This window comes from Paramisgurnus dabryanus, chromosome 15 (assembly GCF_030506205.2).
Source record: "Paramisgurnus dabryanus chromosome 15, PD_genome_1.1, whole genome shotgun sequence".
Taxonomy (NCBI): domain Eukaryota; kingdom Metazoa; phylum Chordata; class Actinopteri; order Cypriniformes; family Cobitidae; genus Paramisgurnus; species Paramisgurnus dabryanus.
The window spans coordinates 13225120-13250320 of record NC_133351.1 but is presented as its reverse complement, the minus strand read 5'-3'; the positions used below and the strand labels follow the sequence as shown (position 1 = coordinate 13250320).

The following is a 25201-nucleotide window of genomic DNA, read 5'->3' as shown; positions in this document are numbered from 1 at the left end:
GGAGACGGATGAATCACAAGCTTGCCAGCATAAATCGGGCACGCCGTGTAACGGGAGGTGGATCTGCCTCTACACAGCACCTGACGCCAGCAGAGGACATTGCTGCGTCCACCCTGGGGGCTTTGAAATCCGACCCAAGAAACGCAAGCAAGGTCCAACCCCAAAGTAAACTTGCAAGTCAAGTTCATATACATTAAGGTTTCTTATGAAAACATTTTAATTATTATTTACATAAAATAAACGTAATACAGCCACACAACAAACTTATGAAAATATTTTAATCGTTATTTGCATGAGAATTTTTTAACGCAGCCACACAATAATTAAAAACTATCACCACAATGCTCACCACTATGATTCCCCTTATCTCATGTGTTAATATTTTTTATTGTAACAATTTATGATTTGCAAAAATAACTGTTGCATCTGTGTAGATTAGATAAGCAAAGTGTGTGCGCGTTGTGCACGCTATACATGGTCAAGCACGCGCCCTTAAAATAGCATAATGAACCACACGCAACACGCCACTGACTTTAGACTAGTTTTTTTTGTCAGTTGCGCAATTGTTTTTTGAAACTGCAAAATAGCATCAGGGATGGTTTGTGCCGCAACACGCCTCCTTTTTTGCGCTGAACCGCCCAGGGAGCGCAAGTTCATTCCCTAGTTTGCCGACGTGCGTCTGTGGAGGGAAAAACCCGCTGTGCGCCAGTGCAAAATACGAATGATACATGCGTCACTGACAAAGTCAATTGCGCTGGGTGCAAGATAGGGCCCTCAATGACAGTTGTCATAAATGTGCATAAAATCTCCTTCATGTTATGAAGGTGTCATGTCAGTCTTATGAACACCCCTTCAATAAAGTGTTACCCAGATTTTTAAGGTCCTATGTCAAGAACCAAAACATATACACTGACTATGGCACAACATACACAATTGCACATTTTCCCATTAGAGAAGTATACTCACATTAAAATGTAAGTATATTACTTTAATACATTAATAATTACAAATAAAATCAGGTGTTACCTTAATACCTGCTTACATTGTCACTTCATGTCCTTTTTTAAACAAAGCAACACAGCACAGTCCAAATATAATGTAGTGAAAGCAATACCACATCTTTGTTCCCCAAAAATTTATGGAGCCGAATACATATATATATATATATACATATATATACATATATAGGCTGATTTCAGATTATTTACATTATGTACAGATATGAATTAAAGAGTTACTAAACCCTAAACCAACTTTTTCAAGTTAATGATCTGTAAGAATGATGCTTTATTAGTGCTGTTCATTGATTTTAGTAAGTTTTTTGACATTTGGATATAAAGTGTTTCAATACTACAATATATGGTGTAAAAACGTCTGCGTGCTGCCCTCTTCAGGTTGAACGGTGGCTACTGCAGTTGAATTTTTCTATTGGATGTTGGGTCAAAAAAATGCCTCATGATGTAAGCAGGTTCAAGCTCCAAGCCCTTGTTACGATCTCACCACACACTTAGTTCGTCCCCTCTATCTTCGATGGGGTCTGCCCACTTTGCTTGCATTTTTCAAATATTGCCAGTGGGTGGAGTCAGGCTCTGACCAGGGGTTTAGTTACGCTTTAATAACAGACTTATAAAGACTCTTCCTCAGATTCACTGTCTGTGTGGTCCTTGGTTAGTCTCTCCAACTCTTCTCCATCCTAAAAAAAAATGAACGGTATAATAAGCATTTATGTAGGAGTCAAAGCACTGTATTTTGTTAAACAAATAACAAAGTTAATTGGAACTCTGTAGCTTATTAAAAAAAAGAGCTTTAGGACATAATTATAGTATGCAACAACACAAAATCCTTTATTACAAAGCTCAACCATGCTATTGAAGTCATTTCTCGCACCATTTATTTGATTTAATCTAAATAATGCAATTATACAAGGCAGGGCTTTGCTATTCCCAATTGTGTTTTCATTAAAGGTAGTCAGGTTTCTTACCCCACCTTATTAAATCAGATAATAGTTTTGATAATACATCAAAGCAAACTGCAAAGTGTTAATACACTTAAGGCCCTTACCCCTCTCGACCTCTCAAAGACTTCACCATTGATGACTCTGAATCGCTCCTGTTGCAAAATGTACTCTGGATCCTTCAATTTGCTGCTGTGATAGATAAAGATTGCTAGCAAAACAACAGGCGCCTGGAGGAAAAAATCCATTGATGGCTTAAAGTCAAAGAGGAAGAGAGAGAGCGCCGTGATGATCACTGTGGTGATCTGACCGGTCAGCACGTGAAACATGTTATCGCGAAACTTCAGGATGAATGCCACTGACAAGCCAAGGGCGGCAGTTACGAAGACCAGCGCGATGGAAAAGATGTTGTGACCGTAGAAGAGGCCGCAGTGTACCGTTAGGTCACGGTACTCAGAATGAAGGATGAGCGTGAGGCTGTTGAAGATCACACCGAAAACATACAGCTTGCTGTTCTGGATAAAAATGCTTTCCATCAGCTGCTCGCCCTCCTTGAGGATCTTCTCGTTGTAGATGTTGGCCAGTGCAGAGATGAAGCACTGCATCATCAGTAGGATATAGCCCAGACCAAAGCTGTTGAGCTTCTGGATAAGCTGGCTGTCCCATAGCTTACGTGGCAAGCTTTCCATCCATACTGATGAATTTTGGTTAGGATGTTTAGGGTGGACGTATGTCAGGCAACTGTTGGAGGAGTTGGAAATGTGGTCCGGGTGGATGCCGTGTACGGCAATGGCGTTCTGGTCACCATTGCCAGTGGTCAAGGAAACAATGGACAGGAACAGAATGACCAAAGATGCCCACTGCACCCAAGACAGGCGCCTCCTGCAGGTCAAAGTATGCATAGTCAACAATACTGATTTGAAATTGATTGGAAAATAGATAGTTTCATGTCAGCACTTACTTTAAAACGACTCTGAAAAGAATGGCTGTAGTAAAAATGATAATATTGGAAAATAATACTGCCATTGCCTATTAAAAACATTAGAAAAAGTGGGATTAGTACATTTCATTACTTCAAACTACTCAAAAAAGTATTTCTGACATAAAGAATTAATGCGTATATCATACAGGTTGCAAGTAGGTCATCACATAAAAGATTATAAGGTTGTCAAGGAAGTACAGGAATGCCGGAACAGACCATTTCAGGTAACTGAGAAAAGATCCCAAATCTTTATAAGAGCGGCCATCTGCAAAACAGAAATATTTCAAAGCACTTTTTAATGTAACTAGAATGTATGTTTAATATGGTATTTTGAGACTAAAAGTTCAAGCTGGCTCACCTCGAATGACCACCCGTACTGACATTACTAAACAAAATACTAGTTTAATGGCCTCTGCCATTAAATTCACAGATACAGGTTGATAGTCATATTTGTTCTCTGCAAGTATAAGTAAACAATAAAGTGATAAACTATCAGCAGCAAGAAACTGTATCAATACACCAGTTTCTGTCCATGATTTTGTTATGCTGCGACATAATACCTTCATTGGTTGAAAATTTTAGTAATATGATGCGACTAGTTCCCAAGGTGATGAAACCCAGGCCCAAAGCCAAAGTGTACACTGAAGATCTGGAGCATAGTCGGCAGCAAGGACTGCAACGATGGCAAGAAGAAGAGGAGGGAGCCATTATGAAGAACACAATCTGGAATCAGTCATAGAAAAAAACAAGATCATATACAGTCAATGACAGTACAATAAATAACAACACATTTCTTATAATAAAACAGGTAAGTTGTAATGCACCACATTCACTAAAATACCAATTCATAGGCAAAGTACACTATAATGTCTAATGATTTGTTTTCATGACATTCAGAAGAATGTGACTAACTAATACTGAGCAGAGATAAAAATTATTACTATTGTGGCTAAAACTGTACAGACAGTTCGGATGAAAAAGTACACGAACGTGATGTCATAAGTAGGAAATGACATTGCTTTGAATGCACTTACAGCATATATTGTTTATCTAAATTAGACAGGAAACCTCAAAATGAATGACTCATAGAAATAGCAGTGTTTCCCACAGGATTTTGAGGCGACTGTGGTGGTGATGACGTCACCTGCTTATTAGCATATATGTGACGTCATCACGTTGTGTTTGAGTTTGATCTAGGGTTGGCACCTGAAATATGTTTCACTTCTACTCTTTGATCTGTATTTGATCTGTATTATATATCAAATTATATTTTAAGCCGAATTTAGCTGTTTTAAATGGTGAAATAAAAATGGAAATGGGAATCATGAATATTCTATTTGTGGGGGCCAGTGTTGATTCTGTGGTGGGCCACCACAAATAAATCAATGTATGGGAAACACTGAATAGATATACTGTATTTACACGTTAAATATTGAAACATTAATAGGGCATCTAAAATAAATAGAAAACTAACGCATAACTGTATGTTTACATTCTATCTTACATATTGACAGTTTGGGGTGGTTGATCACATTTACTACACATTCTGCAATATATTTTTAAATGTTGAATGTAAAAGAAGGTAACATCTACCAGCTTCCCTCTCTGCTATGTTCACAATACATATTTTATAACGTCAATGTGATGATATGGCTAATAAAGCAATGTTTAGTGGTTTGTTTATTTACCTGTCCATATGTGCTCACTCGACTATACAATCCGTCCACCGCTTCCGCATCTCTGTGATAGTGATGTTAGGTTCTTGAACGAATCGTTCTTTTGAACCGGTTCTCAGAAAGAAACCGGTCGAGCCGGTTCACAAATCGAACTTTAGTTTTGGGCATAGGTTTCGGGTTGATGACGCAGGACCCACAGCCGAAATAGCACGTCGGACTCAAAAAGAAGGAGGATTGCCGACGATTCTGACGGATGAATTGCTGACACTGCTGCTGAGTCCCAATTCGCATAATATCCGTCCTAAATAGTATTCGAAACTAGAATTAGTACGTCCCAAATCGTAGTATGTTGAAATGAGTATCCCAAAGATACCCGGATGGTTTCTTTTACTGTCTATGACTATTTCCGGTTAGAATTCGAAGTGCAGATCAATCAAAGAGTATATACTCTTTGGATCAATGCACACTCTAAAGGCTAATATTGCCCACAACCCATTGCGTGCGGGAGGGAGGAGCTTAACCACACTGACCCTCTTGCTTATTTGTAGTACAAATGTTAACTTTATTAGTCCAACGAAAGAAACATGCTTACTACACTTTTACTATAGTAAAAGCATGGTTCATTTTCATCTGTGTATTTTTGAGTTATATACATAAGAATAAACTTTAAATATTTTGACTTTAAAATAAGTAGCTTTCATTACATTGCACATGAACGTCAGAACCAGCCGCCATACAAACGACCTGCGTTTGGTTCTACGATGACACTCTGCTTCATTCTTCAACTTGGTAGAACACATTGTAAAATGTATTGTGAAAAAAAAACGATGAGAAAAAAAGATGGTACTAGTAAATAAAATTATATTGGACATAAGTTATTAGAATGAATGAAATTGTTAACAGTCGTGTGTGCGTAACTAGGCAACCACGTTTTCGTTACTTTGCATGACGTCATCGAAGTATGTCCCAGAACGTGCATACTCTTTTGCTACACACTACACACTCATAAGTATGTACGTTTTCTTCACAAAAACAGTTCATACTTTTAGGTCGTAGTATAAGTAGGCGAATTGGAACTCAGCATGCGTGTGTATCACAGAGGATTTGAACAAGCCTTGTTTTTTGTTAATACTTTGTTACACTTTTGTTACTACTTGTTGTCAGTTATTTTCTACTTTTTGAAAATAAACAGATGAAAAATAATTGCGTTATCTTTCATTTAAAATCTAATACACACTCTTATTAAACAATAACTAAACAGCAGTAAATAAATATTATAAGCAGTTGTTTTTCTCTCTTTATTATCAACTAATACAATAAACATGACAAATGTGAAAAACAGTAAGAAAGTAAACTTTATCATTTCACAGTAATCAATAAGCCACACAGGTGTTTATGATGAATCTGCGACAGATATTTACGTCAGTGTCCGAAATCGCTCACTCATTTTCATTTGCTTCTTCCCCATATAGTGGACTCAATTGTCATACCCCATATAGGGAAAAGTGAATGAGTGAACGAGGGAACGGTTTCAGACACAGCTTTGTCTTTAAGGAATCTTATCCAATTTGTAGGCTAGTCAAAACTGGTCAGTTGTATCTGGCATTTACGATCCGCGATTGAAACTGTGACCACAAAAATTACTAACTTGTGAATGAAAGGCAATAAATCAGCTATGCATTCACAAAACAACTTTTTATTATAATATTTTAATGTGTTGTTGACACAAACGACTTTGTTTGAATGTTTCCTTGATACAAGTAGTTAGAAAATAAATGCATAGTGATTTCATTTCTTGATGACTTCAGGAACCGGTGAAGCGGCTTATTGAACTGTTTCAATGAGCCGAACTTCCGAAAAGAGCCGGCTCGCGGAAATGAATCGGACTTTGCATCACTGCTCTGCGCATGCGTACAAACAAAAAATGCGCGTCATCGCATACGGCCACGCAACTCACTTGTACGATGGGCGTGTTTGACTTCACTAGTCGCTGCGCAGAACAAACGCCATATGACATCAAATTACCGCGAGAACTTTTAAAAACGAGTACCTTTCGCGGTGCTTTGTTGTCATATGTCGTTCACCCTGCGCAGCGCTGCATGAAGTCGAACACGCTTATTATATCTGAGGAAAACTATATAAGGTATGTTTTTAAAATACAATTTGAAAATTTTCTAAAGAATATAATTATAATATTAAAAAGAATGTAACAAAAAAGACCTGTGCCTTTGGTGTTGGTTTAGTAAGTAGTTTTGTATGAATTACTAAATAAATGAGTCAGTCGAGTCTTTCTTTTCATGTCAATCTCTTGAACATGAACTGATATGTTTATGTTATGGAAAATTTCTTGGAATGTTATGGAAACTTGCAGTTCATTTAATATTTTTCAGACTTTGCTGTGTTTCTCTGTAAAATCCCAAAACCTTTAATTAGTTTATTCGTCATTTGCCCACCAGATACCTTTAGGGGAACTGTGTAATATTACATAAAGCTCATAATAACAAATCATGATTTACTTTATTATTGTACAATGTGCACCTCCAGTTATAATTTATTAGAGTCAAGGTCCAGTTGTGGCCATTTAATTATCCAACCCACATATTTATGCAACTTGAACATTGTAAACAAAATATGAAGAAACACAGACAGGGAAATTAACGGATTATGTTTAAATCTGTAATAATGAAATTGTTGTCTGGGGTGGAAAATGCTAGAAGGGTACTTACACTGAAAATAATTTTCAGTCTTTAACATTTTCAGTCTTTATCTTCTACAGTAAGTTACTGGCAACCAGCTGCATAATTACAGCTAATTTTTTACAATGTAGATACTGAAGGCCATTTGCGGGTGACATATTGCTCATGAAGGTGTTTTCTGAGTTTTTGGTTTACAAGGAAAACAAAAGCATGGTTTTTGATAGTTAAAAAAACTCTTTATTTTAAATATAACACATGCAGCAACTTTACCCAAAGTAACCTTGCATTTCTCAAAACCAGGAAAGTTTTTGAAGGACATTTTTAATCAGTAGCCTTCCAGTATTTCCTTTGGGAGGAAGTAGACTGGCAATATGTGTATACAGTATATGCATATTATAAGAATTTAAAGGGATAGTTCACCCAAAAATGAAAATTCTGTCAACCATTCGTGGACCCCATTTACTTCCATTTTTACTACTAAGGAAGTGAACAGGGTCCACGAACAGTTTGGTTACAAACATTTCTCAAAATATCTTCCTTTGTGTTCATCAGAACAAAGAAATGTATACAACTTTTTAACAACGTGAACTATCCCTTAAATTTACTCATCAACAGAGGAACAAAAAGATTTACATAAAAGCTTCATGGTATTAATGACTTAACAAAAACAAGAAGATTTAGTTTTATAGATAACAAGTGTACTTTTCAGAACAAAGTGTTTAAACATGTTGCTGTGATGTGTGCGTTTGTTTGTATGTGTGTGTGTGTGTGTGTGTGTGTGTGTGTGTGTGTGTGTGTGTGTGTGTGTGTGTGTGTAATAGGGAGGTGGGAGATAAGACTCTGTCATTTCTCTGAAAGCTTATAATTCCCTGCTCTCCAGAACAGACCATTTCTACCTGGATATTCATTGTCAGATATGCAACTCTGCTCCTGGCCAAGGGCTCAAATTGGTTTGGCCCTTCTGGCATTCCTGTGTCATACTGTAATAGCTGTGGAGAGACGCTATTATATTGCAGCGGTTAATGTACAATGGGACTACACATCTGATGTACAGCAAAGGTATGAAAACAAAAAGGACTACAACTAATGATATATCAGTAACTGAGAATTTAATAGTAGCGCTCATGAAAAGGTATTAAATAGAAAATAAGTACGTAATATGGAAACTAACTAACTGCATGTATATAAAGCATGGGATATGAAAAAATGTGATGATAAAAAATGTGAACAAAAACAGAACCTAGAATCTACGGCACGGATTGTGGACATTTTTGCATAAAATTATTTTAAAGTGCTTTGTGACGTGAATCTAACAGCAATACACCTTTAATGTTAATGATAACTAGAAAGCTTTCATTACCCGGCTTTTTAAAATATTTTACGTGATACTACTGGTATGTTTTTGTTACATTCCAGGGCTGGACCAACTTATAAAAAAACAGTATACAGAGAATATGATGCAGGATTTACAAAGGCTAAAACACATCCCTTGTCCTCAGGTATTTTGAATGTAAAACTTCAGACAATTATTTGATTTTACATTGAAATCTATGCTTTAAATATTATTGCCTAATGGTTTTTTTTAATTATTTCCATAATGGTTTAAATAAATTATGTTCTAGGACTACTTGGGCCAACAATACGAGGACAAGAGGGTGACACAATCGTTGTCACGTTCAAGAACATGGCTGATCATCCGTGTAGCATCCACCCACATGGCATTGCTTATGGGAAGCAGTCAGAGGGTGTGTATACCGATGTTTCGATTGTGGTCAAAGTATGACTGTAACGTATAGCACAGTAACAAACAGACACTGTTTTACGAGAAGCCAGTATACATTTTGATAAGAGTATTGTTTAGAGAACATCATGGATTATTTGAGCACCTGTCATTTAGTTGTGTAAACAACTTGAGCAACACAAACAGCTATGTTTGATTTCTCTGGAAATATTAACCCAAGATACAAATGACCCACAGGCTGTGCCTAAGTCCAAAGCAGGGTGCTGAATCAACACAGACTTGTTACTAAAGTGATTTTTTTTTAAAGAAACAGACGTTAGTTTAATTTAATTGAAAAGTGCTTCCTTTCACACCGTTGTGGTTTCTTTTAGGATCGTTGTACTTTGACAACACTTTACTCTTGGAGAAAGAAGACGATGTCATTTTACCTGGTAAAGAGCACACGTATAATTGGGAGGTAACATCTGAGGTGACCCCTATGGCTGCGGACCCACCATGCATCACCTACACATACCTTTCTCATGTTGACATCGTCAAAGACTACAATACAGGGTTGATTGGTGCAATGCTGATCTGCAAGAAAGGTAAGGCAAAAACTAGATTACATCATGATATTTCTTACATCATTTATGGTACAAATGTTTCACTGTGTTAGTTTTAGAGTACAAGCTTTTTGTACAGATGCAGGGACCATTCAGTGACAAAAAGGGACCTTCAATATAAAATTATTATATAAAAAAATACATATTAGATTTTGTACTAACGTTCTGTCTTTTAATGGATCTCCAAGGTTCCACGCATCCCTGGTTGAATACCCTTGATTTTTTTAGACGCTTTAGATTTGTCTTTGTCTCAAAGGTGCCCTAGATGACTCTGGAAATCAAATTCATTTCCATCAGGAGGCAGTGCTGTTGTTTGGTGTGTTTGATGAAAACATGAGCTTGTACGGCACTGGCGGCCCTTCACAGGAACAAAATATTAAATACACCATCAATGGCTATATAAATGGCTCCGTACCTGGTTGGTTTATTATAAACTTCAAACATGTAATTTCATCTCATTATTTACAGTTTACCATTTTTCCAATTATTTAATTCTTTCCAATGAATGCTCTTTGTCCTCCAGATCTGGGCATCTGTGCTCACTCTAAAGTCAGCTGGCACATGCTGGGAATGAGCTCTAAGCCTGAGCTCTTCTCTGTGCATTTCAATGGGCAAGTTCTTCTCCATTATGATCACAAAACCTCAGCGATTGGCATTATTAGTGGCACTGCCACTAGTGCCAGTATGACTGCAGTCTTTCCAGGCCGCTGGCTTGTCTCCTCTCACATTAGCCGGCATTTGGAAGGTAAGACCAGTCAGAAACATCACAAGGTCCACTTAAAACTTTCAACATTTTGCAAAAACTCACAGTACATTTCTTGTCAAGACTAATGCTGACAGTTTCAACTTGCCAAAGTCTATTAGAGTGCCAGAAGCTGAAATGTGAGTGTAACTTCTGTAAATTATCTTGTTGTTTGTAGCTGGTTTGCATGGTTACCTGAATATTAGGAAATGTGAACAATTCCCAGCACCTAAAAGAAGATTAACCATCCAACAAAAAGAAGAAAGTCAGGAGTGGACTTACTATATAGCAGCAGAAGAGGTCTTGTGGGATTACGCGCCACATATGCCGCAAAACATAGATGGGTATGCAACACTTTTCATGATTCATCAACAGAGCCTGGATGTATAGTCGTATGAAGCTCCAATCTTAAGTTTCATCCCATTTTTTCCCATTCAGGAATTTCCGATCAAAATATTTAAAGCAGGGGCCTCAGCGGATAGGTAAAAAATACAAAAAGGCTGTGTTTACACAATATAAAGACGGCACGTTTAAAGAGAGAGCGGAGGATAAGCAGAGAAAGATGGAACTTGGCATTCTGGGCCCAGTGATAAGAGCCCAGATCAGAGATGTCATAAAGGTATATACAGTTCCAGTAGCTTTAATGGTTGGGTTATTTTGGGGTAAATATTGGACAGAAGACACTGCTGGGTTAAAATTGACCCAACTGCTGGGATATTATAACCCATGGTTGCATAACATTAACGCAACATTGGGTCATTTTTAACTCAGCATGTGTTCAATGTTCAATATTTCCCTATTATGGGTTACAAACCCAGACATTTTTGGAGTGTATATATTTTACAATTTCTAATTAGTATGCATGACAGTATTTATGTTGTTTCTATAGATTGTCTTTAAAAACAAGGCATCACGTCCATACAGCATCTATCCTCATGGACTGACCATAGATAAATCAGCAGAAGGAGCCAGTTATCCTGCAGGAGGTTGGTCCAATTCCTATGAAAATGTATATGGTTATCTCCATCTTTTACGTATTAGGCTATTGATACATGTATATTTTGTTTCCTTCTCGTAATGTAATATCAAACTCGTATGACTTTCTTTCTTTGGTGGAATATTATCTATTTTTACATAAAAAATGTACTGTGCCAGTTTAGCTCTAAAATGTAATTGTTTTTGTCCGATCACCATACAAAGATATTTTATGTCTTTAAATATAAAATGAAGAATATAGTAGTCATGTTTTTATGGATTTTTCTTTGTCATTACTGTGGTTACCATGAATTGAAATAATAACTTAATATTCCACATAAAAAAACGAAGTGTTTCTTTAAAGGGATAGTTCACCCAAAATGAAAATAATGTCATTAATGACTCACCCTCATGTAGTTTCCAAACTAAAAAGATATTTTAGATTTAGTCCGAGAGGTTGTTGACCCTTCATTGAAAATCTACGTACGGCATACTGTCCATGTCCAGAAAGGTAATAAAATCATAATCAAAGTAGTCCATGTGACATCAGTGGGTCAGTTAGACTGTGTTGAAGCATGGAAAATACATTTTGGTCCAAAAATGCAGTCACGTGACTTTAGTCTTGGGCATGCGCTTCAAAACAGACGTGGAAGAGAAAACAATGCTGAATAAAGTCGTTATTTTTTGTTATTTTTGGACCAAAATGTATTTTCGATGCTTCAACACATTTTAAATGAATAGTTCAGCCAAAAATGATATTAAACCCATGATTTACTCACCCCCATTGTTTTATACTGTTGTCTGATGTCTACTTATGATGTTCGCGTGGTTTTTACATTCAAAAACATCAAAATCAATAAGTAATAGGCTATTTTGTAACATGGATTAGTGGCTGTCTGGAGAAATGGTTCGTTTGAAGGGGCGGGCCGCATTGAAGACCTGGACGTAAACACCCACTGCTATGATTGGACAGCTTCATTACACGTCATTACATGTGGGGAAATGTTATAAAAACATTAATGTGTAAAAATAGTAGCCGAACACATATATGTTTGAGCCACAAAAGATTCTGGGTGCTAACGATGATACACATAAATGACAATACGTATAGTAAAGTAGAAACAAAAATTTAAACGCGACGTGACTAAATTACCGTGTACAACACAGTAAGCGCGCATCACAATCTAAACTGCGGCTGATAAATCCTTATCAATAACTTTGTATATTTCTATTGTGCTTGTGAGGTTGCTCTTAGATACACGTAACGTTACACACCACAGTTATATGATAAAAAAGCTTTATTGAGTGTTGGACCTTTTAAACGCAACTCACCTAAATTACCGTATACAACACAGTAAGCGGGCATCAGAATCTAAACTGCGGCTGATAAATCCTTCTTTATCAATAACACTGTATATTTCTACCGTTAAATTACAGTCGTGTTGTTAAGTGGTGTATCTTTATTAATCGTTTAATGTTTTTAGTACATTAAAACAGTCAAACATACGTGTTTAGACACGGATGTTACAACAGACATATCAAGGGATCTCTTCTAACAAAGCAATAGTGAAACGCAGTAACTTAAATAAACTTACTGTGTACTGCTGTCATTTTTGTCAATATTAGTGGTGTTTTTAATCACAGTCTCTCTGCAAATCCAGCATCAAATTCTTTACAAATGAATCCGTGTACACAAAGTAAACACTCCCCACTCGAGCTGGAACTTCTTCAAAAGCAAACTTTATCCACGCATTCCTAATTTTGAGACTCCGTTATCCAGCGTCTGTGTTTTTCTCACAGACCATTCTTCCACAACCGAAAATGCATTTCCATGGTTACTTCAGATCACCTCGTCAAAATAAAAGTCTCTTAGAAAAAATTTATTTAAAAGTCATTTTGGTTACATTTGGCAATCTTTAAATACATGTTTACACACGTGTGTCACGCGAAGCTGTGGGCGGGGCTACAAAAGTGGTCCTTGTATTTGGCTATGGGGAGGTGCTTCAATTCTACTTTGACGTCATACTTTTCCGAATTCCACAGTGGCTTGTTTTACTGGCTTGGTGCCAAAAACTGTTATATTTCAGTAGCACGGACATTTTCAGTTCTGAAACTTGCAGGATGTTCATTTAAGTATGATGACCTCTTATATAACAAATTATCAAGTTAAAATTGAGTATTTGATTCACCGCTCCTTTAATTAAATGTGAAGTTACGGGGTCCACGACCTTCAAGTCCAAAAAATGTGCATATATCATTCCCCAAAGAAATCCAAACGGTTCCTGGATGATAAATAAAGGTCTTCTGAGGGTAATCCGCGCGGTGCTGTTGTAGAAATATCCATATTTAAAACTTTATAAATGAAAATAACTACCTTCGGTAGCGCCACCATCTTGGACTCCTCTGTATTCAGGAGAGAGTATCAGCGTAGTGTACGCACTTTTCTTAGTGACGTATGACAAATTTGGAGGGTGGGGGCACAGAGCAGCAGCAGAGAAACCTCAGTACGCTGCGTAAGCTCTGATCTTGAATGCGGACGCGACTAAGATGGCGGCATTACCGGATGAGAGTTATTTTCGTCTATAAAGTTTTAAATGTGGATATTTCTACAACGAAACTGCACCCTCAGAAGGCCTTTGTTTATCATCGTGGAACCGTTTGGATTTATTTTGTGAAGGATGGATGCACATTTTTTGGACTTGAAGGTCGTGGACCCCATAACTTCACATTTGATTAACTGAAAGATCTAAAACATTTCCTAAAATAACTGAAAATGTCATCATCTGAAAAATTATGGACATATGCATCTCGGACGGCTTCGGGGTGAGTAAATCATGGGTTTAATATCACATTTGGCCGAACTATCCCTTTAACTGACCCACGGATGTCACATGACTACTTTGATGATGTTTTTATTACCTTTCTGGACATGGACAGTATACCGTACGTAGATTTTCAATGAAGGGTCAACAAGATCTCAGACTAAATCTAAAACATCTTAAATGACATTATTTTAATTTTCTGTGAACTATCCCTTTAAAACAATGGGAGAGTGATACTGTGCATTAGATGACAGCTCTAAAATCCTTCACAAAATAAAAGTTTAAATGTTATTGATTGTTATTGGAATTTAATCTGGTCATTCCACGTTCACTTGAAGGAAACCAGACGCATGGCGTCCAGCCAGGAGAGACCTACACCTATGTATGGAATGTGGGTGAAGAGGATGAACCAACGGACAGTGACTCAAGATGTCTGACCAGGATGTACCACAGTGCAGTGGACACCCCTCGAGACATTGCTTCTGGGCTTGTGGGTCCTCTGCTCATATGCAAAAGTCAGTCCCTCAACAAAAAAAATGTCCAGGTAACTGTTTTCCAGTTTTGTTTCAGTGTCAGAAAAAAGTACAAAGGCTGTCACTGTGATGCCAATTTTTGTCTGGTTTTACAAAGAACCTTTAATGTTTAAAAGGTTTTTTAGATTTTAAAAGTAAGGAACCAAAATATTTCTTCTATGGCATCCCTGTGGAAAAACCTTTTAAGCATTTTTATTTTTAGGAGTGTACCCTTTAAAAAGGTCCTTATAGGTACCATTAAGTTACTGATATTTACCTTTAAGGTAATACGTATCTTTGAGGTACCCGTATGTGTACCCTTTTGTGTCTTTTCCAGCAAGAAATTTTGGCTAAAACAAGGCAAAATTTGGGCTACCAGTGAAACTCTAATAGACATCTAACCCAAGCCCAAGAATAGACGATTAGTATAATTTTAGAACATGTAAAAGATATAAAAGCAAACAGCTTGAACAACTGTTGACTTTGCTTACATGAATGAATATCATACATCTCAAATTATTTTGGCAAAAATGGCATTGAACCAAATTCATGGTTATTTAGGCTAGAAGTGGGTATTTATAGCCAGACTACCTTGGGTCTATACTGTAGTTTGCCGTCATTTCACTGTCTTGGTTTTGCTTGCTGGGCTTAATGTGCTAAGATGTACTTTTTAAAAGGGTACCACCCAAGAGACAGCTTTTGAACCTTTTTCTGAGAGTGCATATTAGGCCACTGCATTTAAATGATATAGGGGTGGTTTCCCAGACAGGGTTTATCCTAGTCCCAGACTAAAATGCACGTTTAAACTGCCTTAATTTAAAAATCAGTGCCATTGTTAAGTCTCAAGATGCACACCACTGTAGTTGGTTTTTAAGGTTTGTAAAAAAAAACAAATCTCTTAAAAGAACTAAAGCCTGGTCCTGGATTAATCTAAACCTTGTCCGGGAAACCACCCCATAATCATTTCAATACAATAAAGAGCATCCCAGCAGCATGTTACAAAATTATGATGCCTTACATATAATAATTTCAGCCAAAATACAATGTCCTTTGCATGTATTCTCCATGGATACTGCAATCTGTGTGGCAGAGTATAAAACACATGCATTTTATGAAGTACTGCAAATCTTTTTTTCAGCTAAAAGCCGACAAGGAACAGCACGCTATGTTTACGGTTTTTGATGAGAACAAGAGCTGGTACCATGATGAGAACATCAACACATACTGCAGTGACCCCAAAAATGTCAAAAAAGATGATCCAGAGTTTTACAAATCAAATGTTATGCACAGTAAGTAAAGTTATATTGACATATCAATATTAACTATGGATTCAAACCTTAACTATGGACTTTTGCATCAATTCCTATAGCCATCAATGGTTACGTGTATGAAAGTGGCCAGGAACTGGGATTTTGTCATGGTGAAATTGTAACCTGGCATGTGTCCAGTGTTGGGGAACAAGATTATATCCAGACTACAACGTTTTATGGCCATACATTTGAGCTGAGAAACAGGGAAGAGGATATGCTTAGTCTATTTCCTATGACTGGAGAAACTATCAGTATGAACATGGTAAACATTGGTGAGTATTTAAAAATTACATTTAAAAAAATAAGACTCGTCATTGCCACACTTTAAAAACAAAAAATATTGCTAAATAGCACTAAAAGGTCATAATCATAGGGGAACCATTTTTAGGGCTATATAGCACCTGTAAGCACCTATAAAGAACCATCCAGGAGTGATATAGCACCACTATAGCACCAGGTACTCTAAAAACAAACGGTGCTATATAGCACCAAAAGTGGTTCTGTGCTCGTAATCATAGAAGAACCATTTTTAGTGCCATATAGCACCAGTGTAGAACCATATAGGTGCCATATAGCACCACATATGGTTCTACGTAGCAGTATATGGTTCTACACAGGTGCTTTACTGGTGCTTCACAGATGCTATATGGCACTAAAAATGGTTCTTCTATGATTACGAGCAAAGAACCACTTTTGGTGCTATATAAAACCATTTGTTTTTAGAGTGTATGGTTCTATATATCACAATATGGTTCTACACAGATGCCACGTAGGTGCTATATGGCACTTAAAATGGTTCCCCTATGATTACGAGCCAGTGACCCACTTTTAGTGCTATTTAGCACCGTTTGTTTTAGAGTGCATTAGTGAAATTACTGAACCTAAACATAAGAGCTTGATAAAAAAGCTCATTTACAAGAAAAAAATTTCAGACGCACTTAGGGTTTTGCATCTGAACTCTTTGAATACTCTGCATTTTTCTTTCTTCATTTTATAGGCATTTGGCTTTTAGCATCACTGAACTCTCACGATTCTACTAAAGGAATGAGGGTGAAATTCAAAGACCTTGAATGCTTCAGAGATTATGTTATGGAATATGATTATGACAAACCAGAAACATTCACCGTATTGAAACCTCAGCTCCACATTGAACCTGTAAAAGAAAAAACCAAGACAACCATCCGTACTGAGGTTGACAAGGACACCGACTACTATGCTGATATTTTGAACTTGAGGTCGTTTAGAAACACAAGTACAGATAATGAACCAATAGACGATTATGATGATGATGATGATGATAGGAGCCTTCCGAGAACTGAAGATATAACGAATGACATGAACAAATCACACAATGCTACTTTAGCATCTCCTAATCAGACTCCTGCATCAACCTATGTGGCTGATTTGGAAAAACAGCTTTTAAATCAAAATGTTATGAATGAAAGTACAGTAGAGGGATCACTAAACTTCACCAGCTCTTTTAATTATGATTCAGAGATTGTGGCCAACAATAAAACAAACATCACTGAAACACACTTTCCAGTTCGCAGTGCATCAGTAGTGCCAGTTAACGAAACCGAAAGAATCTCTACGAACGGCACATATTTTCTGAACAGTGTTAGAAATTCTTCTACAGGAAATTCATCTTTTCATTACTATGAAAATTCATCACTAGAGATGATGAATGAAACAGACAGTGTCTTCGCTAATAGAACTCATCTTTCATTTAATGGAAGAAACCTCACCCTGGAAGAACCAACGAATGAAAAACAAAGTCTCTCTTCAAATGAAAGTGTAAACTTATCTGTTCCAGAAAATGTCCCCATGAATTCCCCACATTTTCTGGATAGTGTTAGAAATTCCTCTATAGGGAATTCATCTACCCATTACTATGAAAATTCATCACTAGAGATGATGAATGAAACAGACAGAGACCTTTCATTTAATGGAAAAAACTTTTCCCTGGAAGAACCAATGAATGAATCAAATACAAGTGTTAACTCATCTGCTCCAGTCGGTGACAGAAATATCCATCTGGAGGATGATGGTAAATATTTGAATTCAACTGAAGAAATGAATCTGTTATTAAACCAAACCTTAGAATATGATGTGCTAAACAAAACAGATTTGCAAAATGAGCAATCCTCTCTAAACAGCATAGGCACTGTGGATGATAACAGTGAAATTTCAAGTCACTCCTTCATTTACAGTGTGTCCAGCTCTGACTCTCTCTTCAAAAGATCAGAACCACAAGAGGAGGAGGATTTTGTGCTATTAGACGGTAAGCAGCTCTTAGAAATGTCAAAGGATGAAAAGACTATTGATATCTTACCAACAGTACTTCCCAAGAACACCACACAAGACTTTTCAGAGAGCACTGATGATCCATTTACAAACACAACAGAGACAAGCATTCAAGAGCTAAACGGCACACGGTGGAATTATACCAGTGACATCGTCACATCTTCAGTGCCATCTCCAAACAGCACCATTATCTCAAACATAACTTTATCATACAGTAATGATACATTTGAAATTCTAAGTAATGTATCCCAGCTTTTTCACTCAAACAATACGGAGAATATCTCCGTCTCCCTTGGGTATTCCAATGTTTCATCCACGATGAACAGCTCCGAAGATAGTCTGGAGGAAGTTGCCATCTATCTAAATAACAACCACAGTGAGGTCATACTCACATCTCCTCTCAACTCAGAGGAAGAGCACTGGGGTTATGAAGGCACACATGAACTGGTTCAAATGGACATGCCGGATGAAATGAAGAAATACATCAAAGACCAACCAGCAGCAAAAATAAATAATCCTAAAAAGAAGAAGGTTGTTCACCACAGAGTGAAGCCCAGAAAAGGGCATGCCATGAAGACGAAAAAGAGGAAAGAGTATAAGCCACAGACACCCTCTAAGGGGTCTCCAACGGGTCTATCTCCTCGAGGTTTCGCACCTGCTGGGTTAACACCAAGAGGAACAAGGCCTGTTTCTAGTGAGGAGGAACTGCTGGGCAAGCCCATTGTTATAGGAGTGCCAAGAAAGGATTTCGACGCTTATGACATATATGTTCCAAAACATGTGCAGGACTCAGACTATGAAGGTTTTCTTGATAAGCCAGAAGAATATGAATTTGTGGAGTACAAAGATCCTTATAGCCAAGCGGTAGATGTTCAGAATATGGGATTTGATGCAACATCTCAACATTTCTTAAAGAAGGCTGAGGACAAAAACACAAGAACCTACTTCATCGCAGCAGAGGAGGAGGAATGGGATTATGCTGGTTTTTATTGGCAAAGGTACACTACCGTTTACATCATTTATTCTGCATCATTATATTTCTATAAAACATTTCAGTGCATTTCGTGAAATTGCTTTGTTTTCTATTCGTAAAGGAGGATTGATAAGCCATCTACAAACGAGAGGCAAACTGCTTTTAAAAAAGTGGTGTTTAGGAAGTACTTGGACAGCACCTTTAGCATCCGAGACATCCGCGGAGAAATGGATGAACATCTAGGTATTCTGGGCCCGGTTATAAAAGCCGAAGTTGACCAGACGATCATGGTACATCGCTAAATATGTACAAACACTGCAAAAAAATGACTTTCTTACTTAGTATTTTGTCTTGATTTCAGTAAAAATATAAAAAAAATCTTAAATTAAGATGAATAGGCAAAATGACCTAGGAAAATAAGTCTAGTTTTTATACGAAAAATATAAACTTTAAGGAAATTAGTGCTTAAAACAAGCAAAAAAAAAAATGCGAAGAAACATTTTCTTGAAATAAGTTTAGTTTTTTCATAAATACTTGATTCAAGAAATTTTTTCTTATTCCATTGTCAGATTTTTTTGCTTGATTTAAGCACAAATTTGCTTAAATTTTATATTTTTATCTAAAAACTAGACTTATTTTCCTAGGTCAATTTGCTCATCAAGAAAATACATCTTAATTTAAGAATGTTTAGATATTTTTACTGAAAACAAGACAAAAATACTAAGAAAGAAAGTCTTTTTTTGCAGTGAACAAGAATTAAAACCAAATTATTTAAAATGCATGCCATTACATTCCCGTTTTTTCTACGCTATTGTAGATATTTTTCAGGAACCGTGCCAGTCGTCCATACTCTCTGCATCCAAATGGAGTACACTACTTAAAACAGATGGAAGGTCTGAGTTATGAAGATCAATCGCCTTATTGGTACAAGCAGGATGATGCTGTTCAACCCAATAGCTCTCATGTCTACATGTGGACTGTAAATTCCAAATCTGGACCACAAAACAATGAGTCTGACTGTCGAACATGGACATACTACTCTGGAGTAAACCCTGTAAGAATAGTACTCTTTTATACTGTATGTGCACGTTTTTTGGGATGGTGTTATGAATGGATTAATGAATAATGGTTTGCATCCTAGCATGAACCGTTAACATTAAGTTATTGTTCACTGATCATTGAATTAATTTCTTGTACAGGAGAGAGATATAAACTCTGGGCTAATTGGGCCGCTTCTGGTCTGTAGGAAGGGAACACTGGCTAAACCGGCTATGGACAGAAGAGAGTTTGTTCTACTCTTTATGACTTTTGATGAGAATAAAAGCTGGTACTATGAGGAAAACTGGGCGAGAATTGAGAGGAAAAACAGAAGAGCAGTCATCGATCCAAATTTCCATGAAAGTTTAAAATTTGACGGTACAAAGTTTATTTTTATTTTTGCTTATATATTTTAATTTGGTCAATACAGATTGATTAAATCCAGTAAATTTAGGGTTAATTATCAGTAACATTGAATGGAATAATAATTAATGCAGAATTTATTCCAGATTTTTTATATGCAGTGCCCTCCATAAGGACAATAAAGGCACATTTTTTTGCTGTGGAAATGTCTAGACATTAACCCCTTCAGATCCTGCGTCCACTGGAATGGAAATTAAATTGTGATTCAAACCAATAAAAATGCTGATTAACCAATCAAAATAAGGCACACTTATCTAAAGGGGTTCGTCTCAATGTGAATATGAGACAAAAGTACAGAATGTCAGTTTTCTTCACCTATTTTAACATATACATTTTTGGTTGTTGTTCTTTGTTGGTAAAGCACATGTGTGTTGAAACATAATCAAAAGTTAATCAAACGTAACATTCTATACTTTTGCCTCATTTCATCATACAAATTTTGGTCTTTACAGCAAACATAGCAATTTTGTATTTAACATCCCAATTCTTATGGAGGGCAATGTATATATAGTGTGTGATAGTGTTGTTTATAGTGTATGATTTTACAGAAATAAAAATGACACATTATGTTTGATTTTGCATATCAGCTATCAATGGTATTATCTACAGCCTGAAAGGACTTCGAATGTACACTAACCAATTAGCCAAATGGCACCTGATCAACATGGGCTCTCCACAAGATCTCCACAGCGTCCATTTTCATGGTCAAACATTCATAAATAAAAACGTGAAGGACCACCGTCAGGGTGTTTACCCACTTTTACCAGGTTTGTGCAGTAGTGAAATTGGAAAATAAACGATTTTAATAGTTTCACTCGCATTAAAGCTTATGTCGTTCAGGTGGATTTGCTACACTGGAGATGTTGCCTTCAAAGCCTGGCCTATGGCAGCTGGAGTCTGAGGTCGGACTCTCCCAGCTCAGAGGAATGCAGACACTCTTTCTCGTGTTAGATAACGGTATCAAATAAACATCATTTCTTGTGCTACTGTACTTATCGATTCAGTCAGTTTTTAGAAATCTTATCTGGTCTGATTGCAGTTTGTGATCACCCACTCGGTCTCATCTCTAAGACTGTGAAAGATGAACACATTACAGCATCTGACTCTAGAGGTATGCTATAAAACTGTAGCTATTTATAGCACAGTCGTGTAGCACAAATGCTACTCAAACAATGTATACCTTAAATGCAATGTAAGAAAAAGAGCTATTAAATGTACACAATTGACATTTATGTTGTGTGCTCAAGGACAATGGCTTCCTCATCTGGCCAGACTACGTAACACAGGGAAGTACAATGCATGGAGTACAACACAGACAGGACAGTACATTCAGGTGACCTCTCAGTATGAAATGCATTAGCTCATAAATAAATAAAAATGCCATACTAGTTACAATTGGGAATTGTTTCCTGCATTCCAGGTGGACTTCCAGAGGCCGGTGGTGATTAGTAAAGTTTCCACGCAGGGAGCCAAGCAATTACTAACCTCTCATTTTGTGCTTAACTACACCATTTCCTACAGCACAGACAAAAGGAAGTGGATCTTCTATAAGGGAGACAGTGATGCTATCAGAAAGGCAAGTGAACTTTCAGTGTGTTTGAACATTGCATGCACGTTGTGCACAAAAAAAATCTGATTTTTTATGTTTCAAAAGAATTTCGAAGGAAACAGTGACGCTTATGAGGAAAAGGAGAACATATTTTTCCCACCTTTGATTGGTCGATATGTGAGGCTGCATCCTTTACATTCTTACAACTATCCAACTGTTCGTTTGGAGTACTTCGGATGTGAGCTTGATGGTATGGAAAAACATTTAACAAATTTGACATCTTTATGTACAATAATATGGTTATAATGAAAATTACAAGTATTCACATATAAACCAAACTTCATACAGGTTGCTCTGTGCCATTGGGAATGCAAAGTGGCGTTATTACCGATAATCAGATCACTGCCAGTACTGTGGCATCCAGTTGGTACACCGGACATTGGCATCCTTGGTATGCACGCTTAAATAAACAAGGAACTACCAATGCTTGGAAAGCCAAGGTAGATATGACACACTTCATAACCAGGGTTCTAAATTAACTTTTTTGACCACCAGCCAAAGTGGCTGGTAACTTTCTAAAGTTACCAGCCAATCAGCATTTCCACTAGCCAATTTTTTTCCGGTGAAAATAAGAGAAATTATGAGTGCCACTGAATGCAACAATGATTTGTTTTTTCCTTCGCGTGCATGCGACAATCCTGACAAAACATGACAACATTTTTGTGATGAAACATAAGCTTTCTTCATTTCTCTGTTGATAGACATAAAGCTTAACTGGGGCACAGGCCCCCCATTTTTTGCTGACTTTTTTGAAAGCCTGCTGTGTGCAAGAAGTGTGCAACAGTTCTATGCAATGTCCTTTGCTTAACCCACTATTCTACAGTGCAACAGGTACTGCGAAAGATAAATATGTATTTAAAAATATTTAAGTATAATCTTCATCATACCTAACATTATTAACATGTTTGGAGACATTAATGACATAAAATGTTTGGTAATAATGACAGCAGAGAAATATTTTCTACATTATACAATAACAGCAATGATTAATAACTTATTTTTACAATAATATTTCAAGAAACCAGTCATTTTACGACTGCTATTCTAAATAATCTCAGTCATAGTTACTGTTAACTGTTATGTAAGTTAGTGTCCTAGAATTAAATATTAGTAAACTAAATATTAATTTAATATCTGTAAATACAGAACAGTATAACACATACATCTGCAACATTGCAATTCAAAAGACTTGACAAGAGGTTTTCCTGAGATTTTTCCTCTAATATTTGAGAACTGACTGAGTGTGGATGTAGTTTGTCTCACCTCCCTTAATCTCATCATATCTCCTTTCTGCTTCCTTTTCCCTGCTTTGCACAAAACATTTATGATGTCCATTTACAGAAGCCAATAATGATCGAGTCAAAATAAGATTATCATTTTTATTTAGAAACTTACTTCTCGTCATGTTTTCATAATTACTCATTTGCGTGGCGTCCCCTTTGGATGCAGTTGCGCGCGCGGATGAACGCAAAGACGCGCGTGGACATGGATACATGCGTGCACGCGTCAGTGCGACGCTTCGTCGCTTTACAAACGTAAATTGGGTAAATACATTGCATATAGATCTGAATACACTAGTTAACTGCTAAAATTTAAACTTGAGATTTACACCTGGGCACAAAAGATTTACACTGGGGCACATGCCTCAGTAAAGGGGTGTGGCGACACCGCTGTCTTTTAGTCTATCCTCCCTGCGCTGCCCGTTCATTCTCCTTCTTTCTTTTGTGTTCTGGTGGACGCGTTCAGTTCGTTTCCATGGTTTCTCGCGCTGGTTTCGCTGCAAACTGCGCGCAGACAATGGGCGTATGAAACATTATCACGTAGCATTACACAGTGTTTATGGGAAATGTAGGAAGTACTGCCAGAGGGATAAATGACCGAGAACGCAGCTTTATGTATCATGCTTGCAATGCCTCATGCATCACCGGCCAAAGTGGCTAGTAAGTTTTTATTAATACCCGCCAAAATGAATTTTAACCCGCATTTGGCGGGTTGGCGGGTGTTAATTTAGAACCCTGTTCATAACTCTTGCTCACACTTGTCATATTAGTTGACCTCAATTAACTGTCTGCAATTGACAGAACAATGACATGCAGCAGTGGATCCAGGTGGAACTTCCAATTGCGAAGAAGATAACTGGAATTATAACACAAGGGGCCAAATCATTAGGTACGGAGATGTTTGTGACAGCATTTGCTCTTGAGTACAGTGATGATGGGAAGAAATGGATGAAGTACACCGATGATAAGGATTACGAGCAAAGGGTAATGCTACACTTTTTTAAGATTGAACAAATTTTCTTAAACAACTTTCACAAAATACAGTGTTTTGGTCTAGTCTGGGTAACAAGACGACTTCGTGTGTTTCCACAGACTTTTCAAGCCAACTCAGATAACGATGGTCAAGTAAAGAACTACATCCACCCACCGATATTTTCCAGATTCATCCGCGTTGTTCCAATACGATGGCAGAGTTTCATCACTATGAGGATTGAGCTGCTTGGTTGTGATTTTGAATAAAAACTGTGCCCTTTTTCGCTGAAATGACAATATATTTTGTAGAATTAAATATATTCAATAAATGTATAAAAGTTGGATGGCCGAATACATTACAACTGTCCTCACAGGTACATGGAGAAAAGTCATATCTTATATATAGTGTGCGTGCGCCACCTAGTGCTGGCAAAATGTCTACCTGCTCAGATTTGGTCAGTCAAACACAGGATTTACAGCGAAATCATTTTTGCTCATGTTATGAAAAAAAATGAATCTTTATATAAATAAATTATGTGTTAAATATGTAAAATATCACTTTATCACTTTGTCTTTTTTCTACTTTTTCT

The 25201-nt window shown here is 37.1% G+C and overlaps 2 protein-coding genes across 2 annotated transcripts; one reads left to right on the top strand and one right to left on the bottom strand.

Annotated features, from left to right (window-relative positions):
* Nucleotides 1-264: 264 nt before the first annotated feature.
* slc35a5 (solute carrier family 35 member A5) lies at nt 265-5019 on the bottom strand. Its single transcript, XM_065251883.2, has 7 exons — nt 4625-5019; nt 3497-3659; nt 3295-3393; nt 3083-3201; nt 2916-2983; nt 2062-2836; nt 265-1693 (listed from the first exon to the last, which is right to left on the bottom strand). The coding sequence occupies exons 2-7, from the start codon at nt 3642-3644 to the stop codon at nt 1625-1627; spliced, it is 1278 nt and encodes a 425-aa protein (XP_065107955.1). The 5' UTR covers nt 3645-3659; nt 4625-5019; the 3' UTR covers nt 265-1624.
* Nucleotides 5020-8170: 3151 nt separating this feature from the next.
* Nucleotides 8171-25166, top strand: f5 (coagulation factor V). The gene is made up of 25 exons (XM_065251884.2): nt 8171-8367; nt 8725-8807; nt 8931-9053; nt 9421-9633; nt 9908-10069; nt 10175-10396; nt 10572-10737; nt 10832-11012; nt 11283-11379; nt 14529-14734; nt 15841-15991; nt 16072-16284; nt 17010-19314; nt 19411-19579; nt 20107-20343; nt 20489-20705; nt 21338-21517; nt 21591-21707; nt 21790-21861; nt 21998-22083; nt 22171-22326; nt 22405-22549; nt 22648-22799; nt 24441-24623; nt 24732-25166. Exons 1-25 carry the CDS (start codon nt 8225-8227, stop codon nt 24876-24878), a joined length of 6126 nt encoding a protein of 2041 aa, XP_065107956.1. The 5' UTR covers nt 8171-8224; the 3' UTR covers nt 24879-25166.
* Nucleotides 25167-25201: the final 35 nt, after the last annotated feature.

Coding starts and splice junctions, on each gene's coding strand:
- f5 (XM_065251884.2), top strand. CDS start 8,225: ATGCAACTCTGCTCCTGGCCAAGGGCTCAAATTGGTTTGGCCCTTCTG. Junction 21,518..21,590: donor TGTTTACCCACTTTTACCAG/GTTTGTGCAGTA, acceptor TATGTCGTTCAG/GTGGATTTGCTACACTGGAG. Junction 21,708..21,789: donor CTTTCTCGTGTTAGATAACG/GTATCAAATAAA, acceptor GTCTGATTGCAG/TTTGTGATCACCCACTCGGT.
- slc35a5 (XM_065251883.2), bottom strand. CDS start 3,644: ATGGCTCCCTCCTCTTCTTCTTGCCATCGTTGCAGTCCTTGCTGCCGA. Junction 3,394..3,496: donor AAAATTTTCAACCAATGAAG/GTATTATGTCGC, acceptor TTATACTTGCAG/AGAACAAATATGACTATCAA. Junction 2,984..3,082: donor TGATGACCTACTTGCAACCT/GTATGATATACG, acceptor TGTTTTTAATAG/GCAATGGCAGTATTATTTTC.